The sequence below is a fragment of the Narcine bancroftii genome, chromosome 2 (genome assembly GCF_036971445.1).
Source record: "Narcine bancroftii isolate sNarBan1 chromosome 2, sNarBan1.hap1, whole genome shotgun sequence".
NCBI classification, from domain to species: domain Eukaryota; kingdom Metazoa; phylum Chordata; class Chondrichthyes; order Torpediniformes; family Narcinidae; genus Narcine; species Narcine bancroftii.
The window spans coordinates 87671642-87698406 of NC_091470.1; the positions used below are offsets into that span (position 1 = coordinate 87671642).

Sequence of the window (26765 nt, forward strand, 5' to 3'; positions counted from 1 at the left end):
TTGAAAGACTTACCACTAACACTGATAGGAAGGATAAACTGTATTAAAATGTATCTTCCCAAGGATACAATACCTATTTCAATCATTACTAATTCACCTAACAGAGAAATTCTTCAAGGAGCTAAAGAAAATAAGAAGGAAATTCTTATGGAAAGGGGGGGGAAACCAAGGATAGCACTAGATAAATTAACAGAATGGTACAAACAAGGAGGCTTACAACTACCAAACTTTAAGAATTATTATAGAGCAGCACAATTAAGATACCTATCAGATTTTTATCAAACAAGTGAAAAACCAGATTGGACCAGATTAGAGCTAGATAAAATAGGGGAGAAGATACCTGAATATATACTATATAAGTGGGATGAAAAATTGGTGCAATGTAGGAATTCACCAATATTGCACCATCTGCTCAACATTTGGAAGAAGATTCACGTAGAAAGGAATAAAATAAATTATCAACTACCAAAACTAATATTGACACAAAATCAACTAATCCTTTTCACAATAAATAACCTTTCCTTTAGAGAATGGGAGAGAAAAGGGATCAAAAGAATAGAAAATTGTTTTTTGGGAAATAAATTATTATCTTTTGAACAAATGAAGGACAAATATGGTATAACTCATGGTACAATGTTTTCATACCACCAACTGAAAACCTACTTGAAGGACAAATTGGGAAGCAAGCTGAGGTTACCAGAAGGAAGCAATTTTGAATATCTGATTACAGACACAATGATAATTTAAAAATTTATAACAAACATGTACATCAAACTGCAAGAAAAGGAGAACGAGGAAACAAACTGTAAACCTAAACAAAAATGGGAACAAGATCTAAACATAAAGATAAAGAATGAAACATGGGAAAAGCTATGCTCCGGAACTATGAGAAATACAATAAACATGAGGTTACGCATGATACTATATAATTGGTTACACAGGCTATACATCACACCCCAAAAGTTAAATAAATGGGACCCAACAGTATCAGACAGATGTTTTCGTTGTAAAAAGGAAACGGGAACAACAATACATGCAATTTGGGCATGTGAGAAAGTGAAAAATTTTTGGGAAGATCTAAACCAGATATTAAATAAAATCACAAAAAGCAACATACCAAAAAGTCCAGAGATCTTTCTTCTAAGTAATATAAGAAATAAAGAATTTGGACTTGATTTGGATGAAGCACAAAAAAGATTTATTATGATAGCCCTAGCTGTAGCAAAAAAATGTATTATGTCAACCTGGAAATCAGAAGACAACTTGAGAATACAACAATGGGACATAGAAATAAATAAATGTATTCCATTAGAAAAAATAACATAATTTAAGAAATAACATCACAATATTCGAACAAATATGGGAGCCATACATGAAACACAATAGAGAAATCCTACCACGGACCTCCACCACCTAAAATGACAGAAGGAGAAGACAACGAAATGAACTGACTCAGTATATAAATGTAAAAGACAAAAATTTCTTGTTTATTTTTATTAAGTGACGACATTGTTCAATGGGTTTAATGTATCTTATGAATTGAACTTTGAATAAATGGAAAGGGGGGTGAGGGAGGGAGGGAAGGGAGGGGGGAATAAAGGGGAGAAAATGACACTATATTCAAGAGAAAAATGTCTGTATGTATTTTGGTCAGTATGGTTTATAGTGTGAAAAATAAAAAAAATTTAAAAAAAGGAGCACAGGATCCAGGTGACCCCCTGGAGATTCACAAGTGGGGCCCAGAATGGTGGTGAGGGAGGAGGTATGGGTGGAAGTGGAACACCTCCTGTGGTCACGGTGGTTGGTTCCAAAAGGGACGATTGGTGGGAAGAGAGGAATGGATAAGGGAGTCATGGAGTGAGCGGTCCCTGCAGAAGATGGAGAGGGGAATATGTGTCTAGTAGTGAGCTCACAATATCTGATGCAGCCTTCTGATGAATTATGAACCATTAAGCAGGTCTAGATAAAAGGGAAGTAAAACATTAAATGATCATTTAAAAATTTATAACAAACATGTACATCAAATTGCAAGAATCAGCTTCTCATCTCTAAGATGCTTTTATAGGAAAAGCGAAAGCTCCAGTCATCCAAAAATAAAGCTGAAAGGTTCAAGCATACTCTGAATAGATTTAAAATGAAAGTTAGCTACTGTAGCAGATGTGGACTACATTAGCATTAGGTAAAAAAAAATGAAATGCAAATTCATTTCACTAATTTCCTGGCTCTGTCACATTTGACTCCAATGTAATGGTGAGAGGAGGCTAGAACATTACACATAAAAGTGCAAGAGTTGGAGGAAAAAATAAGAATTGTTTATCTATGGACAAGAAGGAACAAATTATGTCAGGTCAGTTCGTCAGGACAACTTCAAGGAAGAACCATCAGCTAATCAATGGAGACTCCACAGAAGCCAAGTGACTATGTTCATCCAAATGGTGCAATTTCCAAGCAGGTATCGGTAACTAAGAAAAATTAGCATCGAGTTTAGTTCAAGTTTTATCAAATTCAGAAAATACAGGTCCTTCTTGAATTTTCTGTAAATGACATATCAGTCCTCCATACATGCTGGAGGAATAAAGCCAGAACCAACACGTACTCCATGAAATATTAGTTCTTAGGTCAAACATGCCGAAGAAACCTGCTGAAGATCACCACTTCCCAAAGCAGCAAATGGAAAGAATCCTGAAGGAAAAGCAATCATGCTGGATGTTTTACCAGCTGTCATGTGTCCAGTGGAAAGATTGAATTGAGTGGCATTATCCATGGCCTGTCACAGATGTATCTGTTCATACCATATGTAGGAGTAAGCACTGCAAAGTCTTGGATTGACAAAATCCTGCCTTCACACAGATGACACTGCATATTATGGTGGACAGGATTATCAATGTGCCAAGGAGGATAGATTCACAATAAATCTCCAAGCAGAATGATGTGAGCCAGCCATAAAATACAGCAAAGTTGCATTCTATCATATTGTTTAGTCATTCTTCTCTCAACACAAGTTTGGATCTACGACGAGCATGCTCCTCAGCAAAACCTGCAGGCACAGTTAAGTGATCCTTAAAGCAATAAGTCTGACCTAAAGCCGTGTCCTGCAGTTTATTTCTGGAAGGGTTCCGTTAGGATATGGAATTATAGGGCCTTTGGCCATCCTAATCCTGAAAGAATGACAAGAAACCTTCATGCCACTGGAAAACAGTAAAAATTTAACCATCTTCATCCAAAATATGAACTTGTGATCCGCTTGTGCCTCCTTCTCAGCTTCCCTCCAATATAGATGTGGCTCCTCAGCAATTCAGTTCACTCACGGTAAGATCTCTGGAGGGGCGCAAGAAATAGAAGCAGGAGCCATCCATTTGACCCTTTCGTACCTCATGGCTGGCTTTTCACCTCAACATCACTAACTTCATATCACTCGATTTCTTTAATATCCAAAATAAAATTAAATCTCTGTCTTGCAGATACTCAACAACTAAGTCCCGCAAATCCTCTTGGGTGGAGAAGATGCTTTACTTTCTTTTTGAGCCAACTGCTGATCTGCTGAGTATTACTGGCATTTTGCTGTTACCTACTGGCACTTATTAAAATAAATTAGTTCTCAACCTTGGGAATGTATCTTAGCTCTAGACTGTACCTTCACCACCACTAAACACTACTGCTGTTGTGACTGACCTTCCTTCTACCTCAACTTATCTCCTTCAAAAACCTTCAATTTATGCCTCGGTCTTCTCAGGATTTTGCTATTCTAACCTATTTCTAGACAGCCTCCTTTATTCAGCTTCCCTGTAAATTTAAGCTCGTCTAAACTTACCAACTTTCCCATTTGCTATCAAGATCTTGAAATCTTCAGGCTTATTTTCAAATTTTTACATGGTATTCTCAGTGGCCTCTTCTAGCCCTACCACTTTCCAATAAATTTCTTGTCCAATTATCTGCAAATTTATTGGCCTCTGTGAGTTTGGATTCTAAGGCAATTATCATTTTCCAAACTACATCCAACTCTTGATCAAGCTTCTGATTACCTTCCCTAATATTACGTTACGTAGCTCTGTTAGTAAATATTCCTGTTGAAAAAAATGTGGGACTTTTTGTTGTATGATGCAAACTCATGTTCCTGTTCTCTTAACTTCTCGCTTATCTTTATAATATGAAAATCTGCTCTGAACAAAAATAGAATTAGTAGCAGGACTTAATACCAAGGCAGAAATTACTCAACACATTGGGCAAATGACTAAATTTCTTACAGACAGCGCCAGATTCGAACCCAAAACCCTGGCACTGTAAGAACGTTACACTAACTTATGTTCAAAAGAAACAGACTGAAAAAGGGAAAATACCGATTTTGTTTAAAAATGAAAAGTACATTCTTACTGAATGAAAGCATTGGAACTCAACTACTCTTTTGCCCAAATATCTGCAAACTTGTTAAATTATTTGAAGATTATTTACTGCCTCGGCTAAGTAATAATTCAAAGCCCAAACGTACCTGACATCAACTTCTCCACTCACATGCATAGTAAAGGATCCATTCGGTTGCTTCACAGAGAACAGAAATTCAAGCAACTTTTCCCTAAAATAAGAAAAAGTAATTACTCAGATTAGTCCAAGCCATTAAGTGCACAAAGTCTGAAATTCAAGTTAATCTTTTACTTCAAAATTTCCAGTACCTTGTTTAGACTCTTGGTAATTTTCAAAGTTTAAATTTGAATTAATACCACTTTTTCTGAAAGTGAGGAGTACTAATAAAACAGGAATATGTGCAAATCTTGCACCAAATGTTCAGTCATTTATAATTTACTGCATGGCCTACAGTACACCAGCCATTTGTATTTAAATTCTACTTAAAATTAGAATTACAAAAAAAGGAATGAATTCATCTCTTTGGCAAACAATGGCAAAGTGGACATCTTTTTTTCTTTTCATACTTGAAATGAAATATTAATTAATAAAATACTTGGTTGGGGAAAAAAGAATTACATTAAAAACTTTATTCCTATTACGCTCCAGGAAGACCACAAACCAAATGCATGAGCTGGAACCTGTTCTTCTACTGTTCTTGTCCAGCCTCAGTGCAGCTTGGTAGTGAGAGAAGAGCGGGAGAAGAGGGCAGTGGAGGTGAAAGAAAAACCTAAGGAAGGGTGTGATTTTGATTCCAGGCAGAACAAAGATTGAGAGCTCAAAACAAAGCATTCCCCCCCCCCAGCCCCCCCCCCCCCCCCCATCAGATCCAGGCCATACAATAAGAGTTTGACAGATCTTTGTTTGCTTGCCACGATTACTATGTAAAGTGACATCAGATGCAATGCTCATCATTCAAGTCACAAACATTAGTAGATTGATATGGAGAGCTCACTGGGTACAAATAGGAAGGGTGACCAAAAGAAAAGCATTGATGATGTTGTGCCAACATCGGTATATGCTTTGCTTCTCTTAATTTTAGGTGCTTTGGCGTCAACCTATTGCATCATGTTTTGGAGTCTGTCCTGGGTAAACTTGTACCTCTCACTTTGTTCGTTTTAGATTGGTCACAGTGTTTGAGCTACCGAAAGAAAGTAGACACACACACCGAGAGCAGTTCAGTTTCTACAAATGTTTATTACAAATTCAAAAGCTGATTTCAAACTACAATATGCAGCCCTTCCCAACTATACTTATCAATGCCTGGACTGGTCCCATCTGCCGAAGCGAGGCAACGACTGCACACTTGTAGTAGATTGTCGGGGCGCCGGTAGCAGCTTCTCCACCTCCCCCGACCAGGACGTTGGCTGGACTCTAGAAGTTCTTCTTCTTGCTGAGAGATGTTGCCACCTCTCGGAGAGTCTCAAATTTCAGAAGTTGGACCATGGCTTATATTACCCAAAAACTGCTTACCCAAGCTCCTATTCCCAGCACAGCAAGAAAGATAAGCGAGCAAGCTAGCAGACTAGGTTTCTATCAAATAACGTAATTTTCAGCTTATCACTTTGAATATAATGGTTTCTTTTGCATTAAGGCTAGGCCTCTGACAGTCTGTGACCAAAACAAGCAGGAAGATTAAATGTTCTTGGTACACAGATGTCCTTTCGTCAGATAACTGCATCTCTGACCCCACGGTGGAAATTAGCTTATGTCTGCTGATTCTAAAAAACAAGCAGGTTCTCAGCCTTGCAGGAGCAAAGGCTGCAAAAGTAAAAAAACATGGTTTAAATCTTTCATTACAGAGTCACATTGAAATATGATCGTACAGGGACAGCTGGCATTTTTCTTCTTTTGTTTTATTCCAAGTATTCTCAAAGACAGGTCAAATACCACAACAACAAAAACATCCCCTTTAACCTTAGTAGCATGCCGGGCACAGTTGAATCAATATTTGTGTTTCAATTAAAAACACATTGAAATATGCCCAATTATTTTCTTCAGAATTACTGACATGAATATTTTTCCAATGGCTCAGGCATTTGTAGCAGCATGGAGTTGCCCATGCTCATGAACCTATGAAATCTGCACTAATCAATGGTAAGTCTACTTGCAATAACAAACACAAAGCCAACTCTAGCTTCATCAATAGGGTTTTCGTAGCAGAGGGCATAACAGACTTCAATGGCATTATGTTACAGGGTCACAACAAGCTCTACCCAACAAGAAGCTGAAAAATAAACTAAAAGATACAGTTGCCCAGTGCCTGGCATTCAAAAACAAGATGATTTAAATAAAGAAACAAACAAAAGTGTGCCTGAACCTGCCTTCCACAGCTCTTTCTTTCCATTCTAATGAATGGTTTCACCAAACCAGCACCTGGTCCAACCTGAATCAGGTTCAGCAGACCAAATTCTCACACAAGTGTTGGTAAACTGCAACAAGTTTCATGCCCTTCCTCATCGGTCTCCGTGAAACATCCAGCACTAAGCGCATTCCAAACAATCTGAAGAAATATGATCGAGAGGATCAGAACTTCTGCGTCCATGTGAAGCTGCCACCATTTCTCAAGAAAACTTGGCCAATGTTTCACAAAACTATTTTTCCTCCATTTCTTATTCTGATGCTGCTTCTCAGCCTAGGTACTGTTAGGTCTGCTTTGTTCATGAATGAGTGAGTCAGACACCAGACTGAGTCGAAATCAAGGTTCTTTGTTCTTTATTACTGGATTGTAACACTTGCAACTAACAGTGTTAGTTGGAGAAGGCGCATTCTCCGTTATCAGCAAGTGGTGTTTTTTTTATACCTCAGGATACGTACTTAGTAAATTATCATACCATTACATTGTCCAATGAATTCGCTGTTGCTACCCTTCTCTGTTAGTCTGCTGCACATCATTCTTGTTAGTGCAAAGCTTATCTTGAGTGTACAAGGTCACATCTGCATTCTGTTACTCCTTAGTACTGGGTGACTCCTTCTCCGGTCCCACCTCATGATGTTTTTACCTTACAGTACCCAGTCATAAAGACAGTTAAGTGAAATAAACAACAATGGTGTTCAAGACTGGACACTGGAAGACATGAACATGCTGCTTTATAATGGCATAGCAGTGTGGTACCTCATCAACTATGGTGAATGAGCTTATGATGCAACATCAAATAAAAGAAATGATTCATCATGTGCATGGAATGAGTTTGCTAATTTGCACAATGAAAAGTCATTTTTACTTCCATCTTCATATTTGAAAACAGAACATGGAGTGGCAGACAATGTATTCATGTCAAGGGGCTGCAAATCTTGAGAAATTTAACACAATTATTTGATGGTGCAAGATAGGCAGATCTTCTGAAGGACTGAATTTTAATTCCAGCACTCGAACTATTGTCTTTCAATTCCAAACTTGTTTGAAAATATGACATGGCGCGATAATAAATTCGGCAGGTATTGAGGGAATGTGGATGCCAAGTCCTGGAATTAGAGCGAACATGTCAAATATTATCTGATGGGTCAGAGGCAAAACAACTGGGATTTACAAATAGTAGAATTTAACTGCATTTGCAAATCTAAAGTTTATAGGAAAGCTGTGGTTACGCCTTTTAAACTAAAAACTACTTGTGGATATGTTATGATGAATATACATGCTTAATTTTAAGGTTTTATTTGACCTTGTTTTATTGTTACCAATCATGCCTTTTACTGGAAAGTCAGATTTGCAATTCATAAAGAAAAACAATGGATGGGCACATTGGCCAAGCAGCACAGCAATGCATTAGTCATCTCTGTGGATGTCAGCTCCACAAAAATCAAATTCAAGTCCTCTGCAGCTGATCGAAAATTGCCTTTTCTGCCATAGTGCCTCTTTACCATCTGGTTTTATATTTTCTACATAGAGTGATAAATGCAAATACTGCAGGACCAACAATTTCAGGCAAAAGCATATATTTTTTGGAAACTCTTCCTCAAAAGGTCATTGGAAGCAGACTTGGAACATTTTAAATGCCAGGCTAGATGGATACCTGATAAGCAAAGAGCACACAGGAATGTAACGGTGAAATTAAAATCAGATCAGCTATGGTTTTAGTTAATGGTGGGCAGGCTTTAGGGCCTGAGTGGCCTACTCCTTACTCATTTGCTTGTAGGTGACATCTGAATAAAAGCACCGATAAACAATTTTTTGGCATTAATGATATCAGAATACTGTATTTTCTACTTTCCCTGTTTAATTGATTATTAGATTAACACACTCCATCTGAAATAGAAGTTGTACAATTATTCAGAATAAATATACTTTTAATATTAAATTAAGATGGTAATTAAAAATTTCTGATGCAATAGCCACTCACACCTGAATAGAATCACTAAATCAACAAGGCAATTCTAAGGTGGCTTCACAAAGAGCTGACGAGACTGGGAGGGAAAAAAAAAATAAAAGATATTAGATAAACAAGCCTGTAAAAGGAATCTTCGAAAATGTAAAAGTATGGCAGAGAAAGGATAAGCAGAAATCAGCAATGTGAATGGACCAGATATTAGCGTTATAAGGACAAGAGATGTAGGTGAACAAGAGCAATCCTAATAACTAAAAAAATGTTTATTGCACCCTGAAAGAAAACAGATAAATGTAATTTACTGTATGTAGTATCATTCTTAAAAGGACATCGTATCAAAGAGAAATTTTAAATAGGTGACAAATAATTCAATAAAAGTTAGTTCTGAGGAGCAAAACATAATGCTGGTGGAACACAGCAGGTCAAGCAGGCTGCGTCTGAGGAGAGAAATAGTCAGTTGCCGTTTCAGATCGAGGCCTGATTCAGGACTAAGAAAGGAGAGGGAAGGCTGGTAGCCTTAAAGAAGGGAGGGAGAGAGATCAGTAGATGACAGGTGGATTGAGAAACGATAAAGAAAGACAGGGAATGGAACCAGGTGGAGGAGTGGAGCTGGGAGAAAGAGGCAGGAGATTGATGTGGAAACAAAAGCAGGGGAAGAAAAAAAATTAAAAAAGGTAGATGGAGCCAGTAGGGAGAGGCCACTGCTGAAGGAAGGGGAAAGAAAATAGATAACAGAACACTGGTGGGGGTGATTTAGAAGAGAGAGAGGACTTAGCTGGATGAAAAGAAAAAAGGTACCAAGAAGGAATGTTTGCTTACAATTGAGAGAATTCAACCTTCATGTCTTTAGACTATAGACTACCCAGGTGGAATACAAGGGGCTGCTTTTCATCCCAGCAAGGGAAGAGGTCGAGGACTGTCAGGCTGATGTGGAAATGGAGAGGAATTGAATGGCTAGCAACCGGGAGCTCCAGCTGGCACACGAAGACAGTGAACAGGTGTTTGGCAAAGCAATAGTCTCATCTCCACTTGGTCTGGCCAACGCAGAGGAGGCCACATCAAATGCAGTGGACAATAGTGGACGACGTCTCTCCTTGGTTTCCCCCAACATCTCTGATCCCTCCTGTTCTTGGAAAATTTGCCAGTCCTTCTATTCTTCTGAAATCAATAGGTTGAAGTTTTTGTAAACTGATGACATTTGATACATTCCCCAGCTTGCTGCAAGTTTTTAGAAATGAACTGAATTTCCTGATTGCTCTTTAAGTTCATCAGAATGAGAGTTGTACAGACAAAAGAGTGTTTAACGAAAGAATAATAGGGTATATTGTTCATTATTTATTTGTAACTTCTGTGTCAAGTCACCCACAACCATTTGGAACAAGGAACAGCTGATTAGAAAAATAATTCATCCCTGACAAAAGAGCTGTAAGTACTTCAAAATCCTAGTATTGTGTGCATGGAGAAATCAAATCCAAATGCCAACAACTACATATACGATTCCAGTAAGAACCCGAAATATCCATCACTAATCTCACAAATGCTATTTTTCTTATTGGCAATGTCACCTTCTCCTCACTGACCAACACAAGGGCACCTCAAGGCTCTGTGCTTAATCGCCACATTTGGCTCCAATGCGATCTCTACTGTAAAATTGGTTGGTCGAATAATAATAAGAGGAGGAGTCAGTATGCAGATTAAAGATAAAGAATCTGGTTGGGTGGTGCTAGAACAATTCTGCTCTCAACATCAACAGCCAGGAGTGTTGGGGGGGTTGGGGGGGGGGGGTGGTGGCTGGGCGGCATGCACCTGCCTTCATTGATGGGCTGGTAATGGGGAAGATTTCAAATTCCTGGGATTCTACATATTGGCAGACCTGTCCAGGATCCCATACAGCGAGCAGCTATAAAAAAGGTAACACGACTGCCTTTACTTTCTAAGGAGATTTAGCATGTCCTCAAATACTCCAGCAAATCCAGTCAGGTGCACTGCAGAAAGTGTACTGACAACATAGCCTGGTTTGGTAATTCAAGTGTCCAAGAATGCAGAAGGGTGCACAAAATAGCAAACACAGTCAAGTCCATCAGAGGCTCCTATCTCCTATTTTGTGGAAGCACAGCCTCAAGAAGGCCACTAACATCATAAAGAACCCTCCATTGGCCTGATCACAATTTCTTCTCACTACTAAATTCAGGAAGTATAGAAGCATGAAGTCTAGCACCTCTAGTTTCAAGAACAGTTGTCCTCACCCCCAACCCCCCCCAACCAACAGCTACCAGACTCTTAAACCTTCCCATACTACCCTAACTGTGAACTACTCTGGCACCACAAAAAGACCTGACTGCACTATTGAAACAGCATTTTTTTGTTGTACCACTGTAACCTGTAAATATTTATTATCTGTTATATTATCTTTATTCTGTACTGGGGTAATTTAACATACACTATTTTTTTCTTTAATGAAGTACTTGCTCGGTTGTAGCAGCATATGTGCATTGTATTTATGTGTATGACAGTAGATGTATTATCATTATGCACTAACACACAAAATGCTGGAGGAACTCAAATCAGGCAGCATCCATGGAAGGTATTGGACAGTCACATTGAGCCTGGAAAGATGGGACAGATACCAGACAAAAAGGGTAGGAGGAGCATGAGGAGCACAAGATGGCAGGTAATTAGTGAAGAGAGGTGGGAAAATGTGAATAATTTAAGAAGCTCAGAGGTGATAGGAGGAAGAAGCAAAGAGCTGAGGAAGGTGCACTCTAATAGCAGAACAGAGGAGATCCTGGCATGAAAAGAAAGGAGTTTGGGAACTAGAGGAAAGAAGGTGGGGTGTCTGGCAAGTTGAGATGGCAGAGAAGGGTAAGAGAGGTCAGAGGGTTCATGATAGGCAAGGGGCGGGGAGGAAGGTTACCTGATATTGAACATCACCACCACCATCACAATCACCATCACCACCCACATCATCATCATCATCATCACCATCCACATCATCACCATCGCCATCACCACCATCATCATCGTCACCATCATCATCACCACCCACATCATTATCACCATCACCATCCACATCATCATCACCATCACCACCCACATCATCACCACCCACATCATCACCATTACCATCATCATCACCATCACCACCCACATCATCACCATCACCATCATCACCCACATCATCACCATTACCATCATCATCACCATCACCACCCACATCATCACCATCACCATCACCACCCACATCATCACCATCACCATCACCATCACCATCCACATCATCACCATTACCATCATCATCACCATCACCACCCACATCATCACCATCACCACCCACATCATCACCATCACCATCATCACCCACATCATCACCATTACCATCATCATCACCATCACCACCCACATCATCACCATCACCATCACCACCCACATCATCACCATCACCATCACCATCACCACCCACATCATCACCATCACCACCCACATCATCACCATCACCATCACCATCACCACCCACATCATCACCATCATCACCTACATCATCACCATTACCATCATCATCACCATCATCACCATCACCACCCACATCATCACCATTACCATCATCATCACCATCACCACCCACATCATCATCATCACCATCACCACCCACATCATCACCATCACCACCCACATCATCACCATCACCATCACCACTCACATCATCACCATCACCATCACCACCCACATCATCACCATCACCACCCACATCATCACCATCACCACCCACATCATCACCATCACCATCACCACTCACATCATCACCATCACCATCACCACCCACATCATCACCATCACCACCCACATCATCACCATTACCATCATCATCACCATCATCACCATCACCACCCACATCATCACCATCACCACCCACATCATCACCATTACCATCATCACCATCACCACCCACATCATCACCATCACCACCCACATCATCACCATTACCATCATCATCACCATCATCACCATCACCACCCACATCATCACCATTACCATCATCATCACCATCATCACCATCACCACCCACATCATCACCATCACCACCCACATCATCACCATTACCATCATCACCATCACCACCCACATCATCATCATCACCATCCACATCATCACCATCACCACCCACATCATCACCATCACCACCCACATCATCACCATCACCATCACCACTCACATCATCACCATCACCATCACCACCCACATCATCACCATCACCACCCACATCATCACCATTACCATCATCACCATCACCACCCACATCATCACCATCACCATCACCACCCACATCATCACCATCACCACCCACATCATCACCATTACCATCATCATCACCATCATCACCACCCACATCATCACCATTACCATCATCATCACCATCACCACCCACATCATCATCATCACCATCACCACCCACATCATCACCATCACCATCACCACTCACATCATCACCATCACCACCCACATCATCACCATCACCATCACCATCACCACCCACATCATCACCATCATCATCACCATCACCACCCACATCATCACCATCACCACCCACATCATCACCCACATCATCACCACTCACATCATCACCATCACCATCACCACCCACATCATCACCATCACCATCACCACCCACATCATCACCATCACCATCACCACCCACATCATCACCATCACCATCACCACCCACATCATCACCATCACCACCCACATCATCACCATCATCACCATCACCATCACCACCCACATCATCACCATCACCATCACCACCCACATCATCACCATCACCATCACCACCCACATCATCACCATCACCATCACCACCCACATCATCACCATCACCATCACCACCCACATCATCACCATCATCATCACCACTCACATCATCACCATCACCATCCACATCATCACCATCACCATCACCACCCACATCATCACCATCACCATCACCACCCACATCATCACCATCACCATCACCACCCACATCATCACCATCACCATCACCACCCACATCATCACCATCACCATCACCACCCACATCATCACCATCACCATCACCACCCACATCATCACCATCACCACCCACATCATCACCATCACCATCACCACCCACATCATCACCATCACCATCACCACCCACATCATCACCATCACCATCACCACCCACATCATCACCATCACCATCACCACCCACATCATCACCATCACCATCACCACCCACATCATCACCATCACCATCACCACCCACATCATCACCATCACCATCACCACCCACATCATCACCATCATCATCACCATCACCACCCACATCATCACCATCACCATCACCACCCACATCATCACCATCATCATCACCATCACCACCCACATCATCACCATCACCATCACCACCCACATCATCACCATCGTTACCACCATCACCATCATCACCATCACCATCGTTACCACCATCACCATCGTCACCCACATCATCATCATTGCCATCATCACCATCACCCATGACTATTTTAAATTTAGATTTGTCATTTCCTTACAAAATAGAATTTTACTAAAATGTGAAGTAGGTTGTTCTGAACATGAATGCTATTCGATTCTTCCATTTATCTGGTACTTTTGTCATCCAAGAGGTTATCTCAAACCCAGTGCCACTGATCCAAGCAGTGATTAATTAGCTTCTTACTGCTAATCCATATGATTCCAATTCAAACTTCTGTCAAATTTTGGTTTGAATGTGACTCAAATCATCAAAAATACAGAAGACTGTTCAAGAATGTAGCAGGCAGAAATATATCCAGAGATTCTTTCCAGGCTAAGCATATATGACTGGTCTTTACCAGGCTGTTTTAATACTAACTAATCCTCATAAGGGTTAGAGGATAAAGTAAAACACAAACAATGCTGGAGAAAATCAGCAGGTCAAATAGTGTATTTTATATAGCAAAGATAAACTTACATTACCAGCATTTCAGGCTTGAGCCCTTCTTCAAGGTATTAGAAAAATGTAGGAAGGTGCCTGAACAAAAATGGTGGTGGGGGGGGGGGGGGGGCAAGGGGTAAAACCGCAGTCAGGAGGGAATAGGTGGATAAGAGAGGAAGGGCATACTAGAAACAGGGGGAAGGCTCTGTGGATGGAGAGCTGGAGAAAAGACAGAGGGATGGGAAAGAGAGGGAGAATGGGGAGTAGGCAAGCAGAAACCAGAGAAATCGATGTTAATGCCATCTGGTTGGAGAGTGCCAAGATGGAAAATTAGGTGTTGCTCCAATTAATGGGTGGTCTGGATTTGACAGTATACAAGCACATGGACAGACATGTCAGCATGGGAGTCGGGTGCAGAATTGAAATGGTTGACCACTGGGAGGTCCCCGTCACTGATGCGGACAGAGCAAAGGTGCATAACGAGGTGATCTCCCAGCTTGCGACCAGTCTCTCCTATGTAGAGAAGGGATGAGTGAGTCCAGAGAGTGCGATCCCTATGGAAGCCGAAGAGCGGAGGAGAGGGGAAAATGTGTCTGGTGGTGGGATCACGTTGGAGTTGGCGGAAATTATGGAGGATAATGTGTTGGATGTGGAGGCTGGTGGGTGAGAAGGGGAATCATGTTTTTGTTGCATCTGGGGGCAGAGGAGCAGAAAATGCAGAAGATATAGGTAAGGACTAGGTTGATGGTAGTGGGGAGGAAGAAGGTGGACATTTCAGATGAGCTGCACTGGAAGACCACTTTTTGAACATTTGTTTTATAAAAATACACATTTCAACACAGTTCTCTAGTTATGACATACTCTGAATAATATTGTTGAAGTAATCATCACCTGTTAATAATGTCATAGGCCTCTTCTGTGCCTATTATACAGAGTGCATTGACAGCAGCATATGTTGGAGCAAGATGTGGCTCTTGTCCTGGCCCACCACCAAACCCACCATTTGGATTTTGACACCGTGCCAGGAATTCACAAATGCTAATAATGAAGGGAGAAAGATGCAATTGAGTTAATACACTGTTTTAAATTATACAGCATCAATGTTTCAAATTTGTTGCACTGTATTCGATCAACACATTACATCTCGAGTCCAATGAATGGCCATAAGACAGATAGACGTTACATATAAACACACATGCATGTTTGTACATTGTCAGCCTTTCCTACCAAATGGGAACTTTAACTTGGAACTTTCGCTATGTGCAAGTCAGATCAGAAAATTCATGAAATGGAAAAACATTATGGTGATGTCAAGTCTGAACCCATTACAGTAAGTTTCCAATTTTTCAAAAGGCTCATGACCAGATGTGTTTTGGTTAACTGCATTTACTGGATATCTGAGAAATGGCTTTAAACAGCCCAGTTTAAATACTTGTATCAGCTGTTGCCAATCCACACACCTCCCCACCGCCGTCGCTGAAACTGCCCAGGTGCCAGAGGTCCCCGCTAGATCCCCAACATTTCCCCAGCGCCGTCGTCCAACCTGCCCGGGAGCCCAAGGCCCCTGCACCAATCCCAGCCCAGTAGCATCAGCATAATACTTGTATCAGCTGTTAAAACAACAAGGGAAAGTTTTTCAAGCATGAAATAGAGTTTCATTCCTACAAAAAGAATGTGACCTCTGCTTACAAAAATAAGATAAATGCAGCAATATTCAAAATGGCGCTAACAGCGCACTTGAGTACACGAGAGCTCCATTGGATACAAAATGGTGCTAACAGCATGTCAGAGTCCCACTTGAATGCATGAGACCGCCGTTGAATTCAAAATGGTGCTAACATGTCAGAGACCCACTTAAGCATGCAGGTTAAAAAAAAATCAACATTTTTTTTAAGTTGCGATGTCATGTGGCCACCGAAAATTTTTTGCGGATAACTGAGAATTTCAGTAAAGTGGTTTTCGGATCATCAGAAACATACTGTATACTCCAATCACACCAGAACGCCCCCATATTTAAAGAGTTAGGGCCCCACATGTCAAACACAAACCAAAATATTTCTCAAAAAAAAAATCTAATTTTTAACTCATTTTACATACTCATATTTTACAAAATACAAGGTGGTTACTTCCTCAGATTGAAAGAAATTGATGAGTGATAAGATACATCATTACAATCTGTGCTTGACAATTTATCCCTGTCAAAACAGTCATATGTTAAAGTTGACCCCAGCAAAGATTGGTGGCTCATGTACTGTACATGGAAGCACACAAGATATTACCGAATAATGTGTGCCTAAAACTGAGAGAAACAAAAGTTCAAAGCAGCTGTTCAATTAGGTTATTCATTTTTGGCCAAAATAAAAACTCATATTAGGGAGAGGTTTCAAGGATAACATAAACAGTTCACAAAGGGATCATTGTCCAATTATATAAGGGTGGAATCCAGTGCCTTTCAGCTGTCCAAACCCCATGGAGTTTCATGTCCAAACTTTGGGAATGAATCTTAGAAAGGACACAGTATAAATTCACCTTATTTACTGGTTCCAAAGTTTAGGTTATAATATTATAATTAACTGGGTTTTCTGCACCTTGAGGTTCTGGGGAAATTACAGTACACTTTTTTAAAGGTTTTTGTGAGGGATCGCAAATAGGGGCATTTTCTGCTCCATGGGGAGTCCAGGACATCACCTGAAAATTTAGATCTAGGCAATTCAGAAGGGAAAATAAAGAACATCTTCCAGAAAAAGCAGTAAATGCCAACTCAATTAATTTACATCAACAATTAATAAATGTTTGCAACCCAAGGAATACATGGCTAATATTGGTAGGTGGTAGTTATGATACTGAAAAGCCATGATCATATACAATGTTGGAACAAGATCAGAGCTCTGGGGAACACACTTATACAATATTCCAGTGCCTATGGCTGATTTAAATGTGAAAAATAACTATTTAGACCACTGTTAACAATTTTTTCCGTTCCATATATTTCATTGCAAAATAACTGCACTAGCACATTCACAAAAATTTATACGCATAGAGTTGCTATGGGATTAGCAGCTTATATAATAATGATCTTAAGAATTAAATTTATTTGAAAGATCAGAAGTTATTTGAACAAAACATTTATAAATTGAACACCAGGTAATAAGGCATTGTATAATTTAGGGGTACGTTGAAGTAGAATAGTCTTTGCCTGCAATAAGGCAAGAGTTTGTATCACGCAAGACAAAATTCAAATTTGAGGAACAAATAGCTCAAAACTTAACCTTCAGAAAACTTAACTGAGAAAGAGAAATATGCTACAGAACAATACAAAGTAGTCAAGCTTTATTGCAGGAACCAAGGCAACAAATGTGTCCATGACTGAAAGCATAGCACAACAATGATTTGGAGAGAATCAGTGCAAATTACCACACAATATTGTGGAATAAAATGGGAAATATATCAAATCTGCTTTGAACTTCAAATCATTCAACATGATAACAAGTGCTCTGCATCAGAGATTGCAACAAGTGCTATTCATTAGAGATTGCAACAAGAAAGATTCGTAGTCATTAGCTTGGATGGAAGAAGCAATATAAACAACATTATACAGCACAGAGACAACTCATGTAAAATTGTTCAGAAAGACAGGCATCAAGATATAGTTCTGAGCAGTTCAGAAGATCAGAATATTCATAGTTTCTGAAAATTTTAAGAGTGGCCAATGTTCAAATATGCAACTTTTGAGCTCAGGTTGAGTTGTATTTAGAACATCTTGATGTGGTTTCAATTAAACATTACTCCAGTCACAAGATGTACGAGAATGTCAAACTCCATAGTGTCTTGCAACAACGCATACATCTCAGAAACAAAACCCTTATTTAATGAAGGAGAAATCCGAAACTCAAATTTTGTTAACTTAGGAATTTTAATTTCTCTTCCAAAGTTATCTTTCACTAACGCTCTAATTTGATAATACACAAATAAAGAATTCACTGCAATTCTAAATTTCTCTCTAAGTTGATTAAACAATAAAAATTTACCTTCCTCAAAACAATCCTGCATCAATTTTCTTCCTTTAATCTGCCATTATCTTAAAAATCATTCATTCAACGAAAAAGGAATCAATTTATTTTGATATATTGGGGCTTGAACCAATATTTTACCTTTCGTACCTATTAATAAATTTCTTTTAGTCAAAATCTCTAACAAATGTTTTAAAATCGGTACATTATATCTCTGTAGTAAAACAGAATTCCACTTAAATATAAAATGGTGTGAATAAGGTTCTGAAATACCAGCCAATTCTACCCTGGCCCAACTAGGGGGATACGAAACATCCAACATACGATTAATAAATCTTAATTGAACTGCTTCCTAATAATTTGGAAAATGAGATAATTGTAAACCTCCCGAGGCATATTTCCAACTCAATTTATGTATCGCTACTCTAGCTAGTTTTCCCTTCCATAAAAAAATCTTATACTACTTTATTTAAATCCTGGAAAGAAGATTTCAGAAGTAAATAAGGAATCGACTGAAAAAGATACTGAATTCGCGGAAAAATGTTCATCTTACACAATTTACTCCACCTATTAATGACAAAGATAAATCCTTCCATTTAATCAAATCAGCCTTAATCTTTCTCATTAACGGTACATAATTTAAATTGTACATTGATTGAATATTTACATCAATCATATTACCCAAATACTTGACTTTGTCAGTCCAACAAAATTTAGTAATTTGTCTACACTGGTCATAATTTGCATCAGAAATTGGTAATATTTCACTTTTATCCCAATTCACCTTAGATCCTGACAGTATACCATATTGTTCTAAACATTCTTGCAAATAAATTAAAGATCATTCCGGATTAGTTAAATATATCAAAACATCATCAGCAAATAAATTAATCTTATATTCATCATCTGCTCTCCTTATACCTCTAATATTCTCATTCTGCCTTATAGCTTGAGCTAATGGTTCGATGACCAACGAACAAGGGACAACCTTGATGAGTTGAACACGATAATTTAAATAACACAGAGGTTTGAAAATTTGTCGCCACCCTCGCAACTGGATTATTATATAGTACCCAACCAATAAAAAAGGGTCCAAACTTATATTTCTCCAAGACTTTAAATAAAAAATTCCATTTCACCCGATCAAAAGTTTTTCAACATCAAGAGCAACTACCATTGATTGGTAGGTTGGATTGCTGACGTGATGCATTAATCAGCAAAATCACTCCAAGAATGCTGTCAGGGGCATATCTATTTTTAATAAAACCAGCCTGATCTACAGGTACCAATTTAGGTAAATTTCGATAAATCTAGGATTAAATGGGAAAATGATTTAATTTGTGATTTTAATCAGGCCGAGTGGGAGATGATGTGTTTTGATGGTATGACTAAATTGCTTAATGTACGATATAGTATGGTCAATTATAATTTTTTGCATCAGTTGTATCTGACCCCTGAGAAATTGAAAAATATGGATTTAGTAATTCAGAATTGTGTTTTAGATGTGGACTATGTGTAGGAAAATTTTTTTTATTCAGTCTGGCTTTGTGATAAGGTTCAATCATTTTGGCAAAAAAATTAGGGAATGTTTTCAAAAATTTGTTTTTGCTAGACCCAAAAAATATTTTGGCCCACTTACTGATTTGAGGTTGGATAAGTTTCAGACAGCTTTTGTTCGTCTAGCATTGGCTGTAGCACGTAAATGTGTTGCGATTTCATGGAAAGACGAGGTTGAGGTAAATGTAATTCGTTGGCAGAATGAGTTGAGGTCCTGTATTTATATGGAGAAAATAACATACAATTTTTTTTATTAAGATATGGTCACCTTATTTGAAATGTATGAGCTTAGTCATATCTTAAATTGTTGTATGTGTTTCTTTTATATTTTTTGTCTGCTTCCCTTGTGGAGTTTGCTGAGGGTGGGTGGAGGGGGGTGGATTAGTTGTTTTTCATTTTTATATTATGGACTTTGTCTAAGTTTTTTTTCTTGAAAATTTTAAATAAACTTTAAAAAAGAAAACAAAAAGAATGTCAAACTCATCTGGTGAACATATTCTTAGTTACCCTGTTGGATGCAGAGCCAGCTACAAATCCCAATTTCTGCCAAAAAAAACCAATGCATTTGTAGAGCCATGACAATTCTTGTATTCTCTTGTCTAGAAAATTTTATTTGCTTATTTCAACAGTGAATGCTTAGAAAATTAATAGTCAATGCTTTTAAATTTCATAGACAGCAGTAGCAAAACATTTATTCAGCTTCCAAACACGAAACCTCATCATCTTCCTGAAGTCACAAATACCAGCATCCACTATGAAAGCCAAAACTAAGTTTTACTGGGGCTTTCCTTGAAAAACACTTAAGATATGGTTACCCCCCCCCAAAAAAAAACCCACCAAACTATAAAAGATAAAACTAAAAATCAAATGAACAATCATTTTATATATATATACAGTAGCATTCCAGGAACAGGCTCTCATTTTCCAAATTTAGCACATACTCACTGGGAAGCTGTGCATTCATCAAGTGGCTCACCCAAAAGCTCCAAGCTGTGCAGGATCCAGTAACAGAGCCAAGGTCGGCTGGCATCCAAACACTGAATCAAATGAGAAACATACTATAGAGTATCCAAAGAAATAAAGTGAAGGAAAAATAGAAAATACCTGATACATAGATTTAGTTACATAGGTTATATGCCATATTTGTCTGAAGTTACAAATCAAATATACTAATTGAGAATACTGAAATTAAAAAAATTATCCTTACAGCTAACATGAAACAAATAAATAGGATTTTTTTAAAAACACACATTTCCCTTGCCCCCGCCCACCCCAAGAAAACAAAATGCTTTTGATGGTCATGTACTGAGGTTTTGTTTGATCTGACTCTCCAGGATATTTCAGAAGAAAGCAATTCATTGTTAATTGCCTCTCTTCTATCAACACATTGTCTACCACAGTTCAGTGTCATTTCTTCCCCCCACCTTCTCCTGATGCTCAATATGCCACAGAGAGCACATTTTCCAGTGCAAGGGGGTGAAACCTATGGGAGTGTATGGAAGAAAACAGCATTTCCTTGACAAAGTCACAGCATTGCTCATTTAACTTCAATATGATCATCAGACTGAAATACCTTAAAAATATAGGACAATGTTAATCAGCTTTTGGAACCCAATCTCATGCATCTGTTACTGCTCTCATTCAAGTCCCTTGTCATTGTCAATATCCCTTCTTTCTAGACACCCCATGGGACGGTAATCACAGTGGCGGACCAGTGAGGGAGCTCTGCAGCTGAAAGACCAACTCATGCGGCAGGCTGCTGGCAACTTGAGGCAAGGAACCAACTGAAGGGGTACCAGGTATCATAACCAGGATGTTAGGGGGTGCCAAAGGCGCTGAAGGGTTCCTGATGGTGTTGGAATTTCGCATCTGGAGCTTGGCTGCCAGTGGTTAGGACTGGAATCTGTGTGGCTACGGATACACTGGAGGCAAATCTACAGACACTTGGTGACTCTGAGGGGACACTCGTTTACTTCTTTCTCTGACTATAAGAGGCGCTTCAGGTAATTTCTGTTGATGGCAGATCTGTCTGGCTTACAACAGGCAAAAACAATTTCATGTAATCTGACACTATTTTATTTCAATAACAATAAAATGAATCTTGAATCTTTGATTACATCTCCATCTAGTCATAAGTCCCGCTTCACACTTGCAAGTGGTCCCAAGAATTAATGGCCAATCAGCCTAAAAAGGGTCTAGTGTAAAAGCAAAATCTTCTCATCTCATGCCGGGGATAGACTGCCTTGACCCCCAGTGTCTGCAAATGCTGGCAATTCAGTCAGGCAAGTGAAGAATGGGCATTTGCATTCTGGGATAGAAATGACCCTAATTTTTGCGCGAGTTCAGGAACATGAGGAAGAAAAGATTAAAATGAAGGTATAAACTTCACTGTAAGTCGCAGTGGGAGAGAGAGGGGGGAGGAAATAAATAGCAGACAAATTTTAAACAGCTTGGGAAAGTTGGTAGGACTATAGTGGACAATTTATAAAGACTGGGGGGGGGAAGATAGTGGACCTGACTTCCCAGGATACGTGCAGCAGAGAAACCCCTCCATGAGTGCTCCATGCATGCAGCCACGCATACAGCCCTTTCTCTGCCACACAAGAATTCTAGGAGGGCAGGTCCACCATTGCTTTTTCCCACGATATTTCTATATTGTGTGCTATAACGCTACCAACTTTCCCATGCTGTTTAAAAATTGTCCGCTATTGCTACTAATTGCTAGCACTTGCCTATAGACCCTTATAAAGGCTTATATAGGTCAGCACCATATGAAGGGCTCATATGGTGCTGTACATAAAGCTTAATTATGTTATAATTAGGCATGATTAATTTTGTTCCAATACAAGATCATAATATATTGATCAGGATTTAGGGCAGGTCCATTATCGCTCAATGCATCATGACGTCACCAGTAGAAGGTAGAAAGGTCAGGGATGGCTCCTTGCAAGTGCAAACATGTGCAGTCTCCCAGTTAGGAGTGGTCAAGTGTGAACAGCAAAAACGCCATTCCTATCCTGGGACATTAAACGGCTGACTTAGTGGAATGCAAGCATGAAAGGGGCTTTAGAAACAAAGTCAGCCAGAATTTCATGTTCACAAGAAAAACCATGCAAAGTTAATTAAAGTCATCAGCCAAGCTTAAAAATGAGGATTGGAATTAAATGCAGATGATTAAAAAAGGCTACTTGACGATATAGGATAAAAGGCTTGAAATTGTGGAAGATTTAGATGATTTGGTGTAGCGGTTATCGCAATGCTGTAGCAGCACCAGCTATCACAACACAAACCTTAAAAAAATTCACACTGACAGATACACAGACATCATCTCCTCAGCCAAGTTTTTATATGACACTCAACTCCTAGTCAATATCTAGCCTCATCCAACTCTCTCAAGAGCTGTAGCTGTACAATAGTAAAATAGTTAGCATCTAAAGTGTCTGTCTACCAATTTACATAATTGGTTGAAGATTCAGAAGACTTGGGCATAAAATTTTGATTTTCAAGCTTACAAGTTTGATAAAATAAATGACCTGGAGTCTATCACCCGCTAGCCTGTATGCTGATCCCCCGCCCCTCCCCCCACCTTTCCCATCTTCTTACTCGGGGATTTATTTATTTTCAGCATTCCTGAAGAAGGGGTCAGGCCCAAAACCATGACCGCCTTTTGCTTTCTATGGATCCTGCACTCTTGTGCACTGTAATTCAATGTTCTGCATTTTTTCCCACCCCCACTTTCTAAAAATTCTGATGCAAGAGCTATTAGATAGTGTTACCTGGATACAGCAGTCAATGACAGAGACGGTCAGACCAAAGTTAAAGTTACATAACTAAGTCCAGGTGAATAGTATACCATTCAACTACCTGGTTAATAATCATTAGGTGCACATGTACTTCACCATGACAGTAGATAAGGCCAAGGACATACAAGCTGACTTGAGAATGGGAAGAGAAACAGACGCCACTCTGCGTTTGATCTCACCAATGTTTAGGAGGCCACATTGGGAGCTCCAAATGCATTAGATGATTTTGATGGAGAGGCAAGGAAGGTCCCTAGGATGGCAGTGAGTGAGCTCTGTGGTTGAGGGGAAAGTATCAGGGGTAGGGAGGGATGAACAGACAAGAGGGTCACAGAGGGAGTGGACCCTCTGGAAGGCAGAAAAGGGTGGGGAAGAACAGATGTGGCTTTTGGTGGAATTTTGTTGCAGCTGGTGGCAAGAACAAAGGATGATGTGTTGGATGCACAGATTTGCACAGAGGTAGCTGAGAAGGCCACACTGCAATAATCAACAAGACCAGTGAGGGCTAGGGGAAATATTTTTGTTGTTTGGAGGGAGGGATGAGAGCTGCTCTCTGAGTCCAGCATTCTCAACTTCCAAATTTACACTAATCAAATACTTTCCAGTAAGATATTTCTTGCCTAAATTGAGATTTTTCCAATATTGACTTAATCTGTGCTCTTTGACAACTGACTGTGTTCCTTCTCTAATGTTTTTTCCATGGATACTTTGTTGATATCCTTTACAATCTTTAACACTTCTATAATTCCCCCCTTTTTGCTTCTTCAGTCGCCAATCTGAGGAAGATAAGCTTGTTTCTCAAGGAGTCCCAAATAATGATTTTCATCCTGGATATCAAGCAGGTAATATACCTCGGCATCATCTCCAAGGCCTGAAATGAATTGTCTGGATACAATCATCATACAGCAGAGGGACTGAACTAGCAAGTTACCCAATGATTTCAAACACAACCTCTCTTTTGTACTCCTGAATATAGTCATAAAATATGTACCCAATGGGTCTCTTAAAGGACGTCACTGCACACTTCCCTCTAACCTACAAAACCACTATTTTTCCTCCAGAGTATTTTCTCAAAATTTTCCCCTCTCAATAATGATATCGGTCTGTATGAAGATGGCAATAGCTGGTCTTTTCCCTCTTTTGGGATTACTGTAATTATGGCTGTTTTACATGATTCTGATAAGTTTTGGGTCTCTTCAACTTGATTTATTACTTCTAGGAGGGGAGGGATTAATAGATATAAAACTCTATAGGGAATCCATCTTCACCTGGTGTTTTATTGTTTGGTAGTTTTATTAATATATCTTGTATTTCTTCAGTCTTTAAAGGTTCTGTCAATTTATGAAATAATTAGCAAACAGTCTGAATGATTGCTAGGAAGGCAAGACCAAACTGGATTTGTTAAAAAAAAGACGAGTAGCTGATAATGTTTGTAAACTTATTAATACATGCAGCAAAAAAATAAATAAAATGCCAACAGTAGCTGTTATGTTAGATGCAGAGAAAGCCTTTGATAGGATAGAGTGGAAATATTTATTTAAAATGTTACAGAAATTTAAACTACCGAAAAAAATTTATTAACTACATTAGAGCATTATATAATGGACCGTTAGCAAAGGTAGTAATAAATGGATATGTATCAGATAACTTTAAATTAGGCAGGTCAACAAGACAGGGATGCCCATTATCCCCTTCACTGTTTGCTTTGGTTAGCAGAGTTGATAAGGAAGGAAACTATGATAAAAGGAATAAAAATAAAAGAGAAAGAATATAAAATCAGCCTATTTACAGATGACATTGTAGTATATTTAACAGAACCAATAAGTCAATAAAAAGACTACATATGAAACTGAATAAATATGGAGAGAGATCAGAGTACAAGATGAACACCAATAAAAGTGAAGTGATGCCAATGAACAAAACTGATTATTCAGAGTTTTTTTTTTAAATACCCTTTTCAAATGGCAATCACAGACGATACGTTGCTGTGGTATCAAAATAGATAACAACCTAAAACATTTATACAAATTAAACTATGAACCATTAATTAAAAAAATACAGGAAGATTTAGAGAATTGGAAAGAACTACCGTTAACTTTAATAGGAAGAGCAAACTGTATTAAGATGAATGTGTTCTCACGAGTGTAATATCTATTCCAAATGTTACCAATTCCCCTGACAGAGAGATTTTTTGTAAAACTGAAGAAAATAGTAAGGAAATTTTTATGGAAAAGTAAGAGATCAAGAATAGCGCCAGAAAAATTAACATGGAGTTACAAACAAGGAGGGCTACAGCTACCAAACTTAAAATTACTACAGGGTGGCACAATTAAGGTACTTATCATATTTTTAATCAGAGAGGAGAAAAACCGGACTGGACTAAGATAGAATTAGACAAATTTGGAGAAAATATCCAAATTTACTTACACATACTTTATAAATGGGATGAAAAATTGGTGCAATATAACAATTCAACAGTACTACATCACATATGTAAATTATGGAAAAGACACCTGGAAGGAAAAAAGATAAATCATCAAATACCAAAAGTGATATTAACACAAAACCCATTAATCCCCTTTACAATAGACAATTTATTTTTCAAGGAATGGGATAGACAAGGAATCAAGAAAATAGAAGGTTGCTTTTTGGGAAATAATGTATTCACATTTGAGCAATTAAAAGATAAATATGGAATAACACAAAGTACAATGTTTACATATTACCA

General features: G+C 39.0%; 1 protein-coding gene across 3 annotated transcripts in view; it reads right to left on the bottom strand.

The window, feature by feature from the left end:
- Positions 1-26765, bottom strand: part of fntb (farnesyltransferase, CAAX box, subunit beta) — a 106038-nt gene that overhangs the window by 33102 nt on the left and 46171 nt on the right. For 2 of the 3 annotated variants that reach the window (XM_069917391.1, XM_069917390.1), the window contains exons 4-7: positions 21183-21274; positions 20320-20451; positions 15562-15708; positions 4487-4570 (exon numbers count right to left, since the gene is read on the bottom strand). In XM_069917391.1, the coding sequence (XP_069773492.1) occupies positions 4487-4570; positions 15562-15708; positions 20320-20451; positions 21183-21274 (455 nt within the window). The remainder of the gene's footprint in view (positions 1-4486; positions 4571-15561; positions 15709-20319; positions 20452-21182; positions 21275-26765) is intronic. The other variant, XM_069917392.1, reaches the window with a different exon arrangement.